Raw genomic sequence first — 3,274 nt, forward strand, 5'->3', positions numbered from 1 at the left:
ATATTGATATAGTACCACGTTACCTATTTTGAATAAGAGCAAAACAGTGCGATATTATTCTTATAAAATATCAGATTAATATACCACAAAAATACAAAAATATACCGAAGGTTATATGTGGTACATTTACACTTAAAATACACCATGTGGTAGAAAATATACCTTATTGTCCAGTACTACATTCAAAATATACCATGGGGTATAAAATATACCAAAATACCCAGTAACACACCCAAAATATTCCATACAATACAAAATATACCAGATTGTCAACCAAGCAAAATTATAGTACACCTCTACCCTATGAATAGCAAGTATAAATGGCAAAAAAGGAATATAGAAAACTTTGACTGCTCGACTAGATATTAAACAAAGTTTTAACTGGCAACACAAAAAAAAACAAAAAAACCGCCGGCCAAATGTCAGCTGAAAAGCTTGAAAAGTGGACAGCTTGCAATTTTGTGGCAAACAAAATATGCTCGCATTTAAATGCGGCAAGCTTTTCAATTCATGCCAGCGGTTTATGGATTTGCATTCGAAACTTTCGAGAGCCAGCATTTGCTTGTCACTTCAAACCCAACCAAAAAAAATAAATTACAAGTTTTGAGAAAAAAACAAAACTACAAAAAAAAAGATGTCAAACTAAAACGCTGCCAGCAGCATGAAGAGGGTCGAGGCGACAACAGCGTTGGATCCGCGACAGCCGGTGCTATACATCGAGCATTGTCCCGTGACCACAGCGTATCGGAAACAAGCCCAGTCGTTGCATGCCTCATTGGCGGAAGCGTTGCGCACGATGCAACCAGAGCTGAAACTTCAGCTGCGAATCAACGAAAACAATGCCCCACGAATGGGCGCCTTCGAGGTGCAAATTGCGGCAAGGCCAACGGATGAGCCGCAGCATCGTTATCCACTGTGGACGGGGATAACGCGGGTGCCGGTGACGGCAAAGGTGCCAAATGTGGATGACATCATTGTGCCCGCCTGTCTGGCATTGAGGCTGCGACACAGCCAAGCGGGCGCCAGTCACATTAACCTTGTGCGCACCAGCGACAGGGACATCAACAAAATCCTTCAGCGGGACCGAAGGAATAGCCTCTAGTATAAAGCACTTTTACCTTTCTCTCAATGTTGCGATAAAGTGTAATTATGTTTTGTCAACTAATTGCTAAATGAAATGGGTTTGAGAAACGTATTTCCGGCAGCATTTTAAATTAATACACAATAATCTTTTTCAGCTCGTTTCAGCACCTTTCTGCAGCTGTCAGTTTTGATTAATTCTCAACCCAATTATTTGGAAGTAAACTTGAAATGTTCACTTCATTTTCGAAGGTAAGAATTTAGGTTAAAGCAAAATTCGACATTTCAAAATATACATTGACGAAGAAAATATCAAGAAGTCAAATTTTAAAGCATATAAAAGAGTTAAAGTACTTTAAGAAATTAACATAAAGTATAATTTCGAAACTTATGTATAATATATAGATGAGTGAAAGTATTTTAAATAAAGATAAGTAACATACATACATTTTTATTTTCAGATTAATGCTTTCAAATTTGAATCGAAAGAGAACTAACACTATAAATATGTAAGGTAAAAGTATTTCAGAAGAAAAATAACTTTATTTTTGTAACTGTTCAAAGCTAAAAATAAGTTGAGTTTTTTCAAGCAATGATCAAAATTTAAGGTATTGAATTATCTTTTCTTAATACTTTACTTCACAAATTTCCTTATGAAGTATTCTATATTTTTAAACCGTTTGTTTATTTTAAAAATTTCTAAGTCCGAAATATAATTTTGGAGACTTATCATTCTAAACAATTTACTTTCTATTGACCAAGTCTTCTACATTTCTAAACAGCTTTATGCCCAAAGTTTTAGACCAATAATTATAAGTTTCTGAATAGTTTATTTTAAATATTTCTAAACCCAAAATATTTATTTTTATGAAACTGCCAGTATCGGAAAATTGTCTCTTAAACAATATGTTACTATCTCCTGAGACTTTTACATTTCTTAACAATTTACTTCACAAATTTGCCTCGCTTGATGTGCTTACCCCAAAGGCTAGTTATAACATTATTGCAAACTTTGCCCAGGCAAATTTCATGGCGAAAGAAGGCGAAAAATAATCAAAAGAATAAAGGGGCAAACTTCATTATAAGAAGACGGCTTTATGTTCGCGTCATGATGTGTAATTGCCGGCAAGAGTTCAGTTGCTGCTATGCAACGTGTGTGTGTGTGTGTGTGTGTGTGTGAGTGTGTTGTAAATGCCGGAAACTACAGCACTGAAGGGACACAGTGCCCCCTGCTCCCCTTTCTTCCCTTTAGTTCACTCTTTTTTTCAGCACTGACAAGCGGCTGCTCATTTTCACTCTTCACACACAGATAGACAACGGGGCGTGGCTGTTAAGTCTTTTGGTTGCATGTGATAGTTGTTGCTGAATTTCGGCATCATTGCATTTTCCGACTAAAAACATACAAACACACACATACACATACGCACACACGCACATGCCTGGCTGGTGCACAATAAATCCTTGCTTCAAAAGTAAGTTGTGAGTGGAAAATGTTTGTTTGTACGTTTGCATTTTGCTGTTGTTTTTGTTGTTCTTCTTGTTGCATGCCACGCGCTGGCTTGCTGCATGACTTAAGTTTTCAACACACGCACATACACACACACACACACAGACCATACTCGAAGAGCAGACAGACATGCAGTCATTAAACTAACACACACACACACAGAGCGAAAGATGTAAAGACTACTGCCAAGTTGGCAGGACGTGCTGTGCGTCCTTTAAGAACTCGCCAAGCTTGAAAGGCAGCATAAGTAGTAGAAAACGGCAGCATATTAATCTAACAGCAACAACCGGAACAACAACAACTACATTAAACATTACAAAAAGAGGAAGAAGAAAAAGGAGGAGAAGAAGAAGCAGTTGCTTAACACAATAGCCGGAGTATGCTGCAATCCTTGCTTGCACTCGTTTCATATGCTTCCGCCGGTTTTTCCAAGACAAAACAAAACATCCAAACGGAACATGATATTAAAGCGCTTTTTACTCTCTTTTTCTCTTTCTTTTTTTGTGTCCCCCTTCATGCATTGTTTTCCTTTGTATGGCGCACAAAGTCCAAATGAACTTCATTATAAATAAAATGGCTCCAGCAGCTGCCTTTCGATTTCAGAGCCTCACACTCACTCACACCGTCTCACCCCAAGCTGAGACTTTGTCTCTGCGACGACATCGCAGCTTCTCTTTGATTGCACAA

At 37.8% G+C, this 3,274-nt stretch overlaps 1 protein-coding gene across 1 annotated transcript; it reads left to right on the forward strand.

Moving 5' to 3' along the window:
* The first annotated feature begins 559 nt into the window (after positions 1 to 559).
* LOC133850579 (selenoprotein BthD) lies at positions 560 to 1,195 on the forward strand. Its single transcript, XM_062286704.1, has one exon. The coding sequence runs from the start codon at positions 662 to 664 to the stop codon at positions 1,100 to 1,102; it is 441 nt and encodes a 146-aa protein (XP_062142688.1). The 5' UTR covers positions 560 to 661; the 3' UTR covers positions 1,103 to 1,195.
* The last annotated feature ends 2,079 nt before the right edge of the window (positions 1,196 to 3,274 follow it).

Source organism: Drosophila sulfurigaster, chromosome 2L, assembly GCF_023558435.1.
Source record: "Drosophila sulfurigaster albostrigata strain 15112-1811.04 chromosome 2L, ASM2355843v2, whole genome shotgun sequence".
Lineage (NCBI taxonomy): Eukaryota > Metazoa > Arthropoda > Insecta > Diptera > Drosophilidae > Drosophila > Drosophila sulfurigaster.

Coding starts and splice junctions, on each gene's coding strand:
- LOC133850579 (XM_062286704.1), top strand. CDS start 662: ATGAAGAGGGTCGAGGCGACAACAGCGTTGGATCCGCGACAGCCGGTG.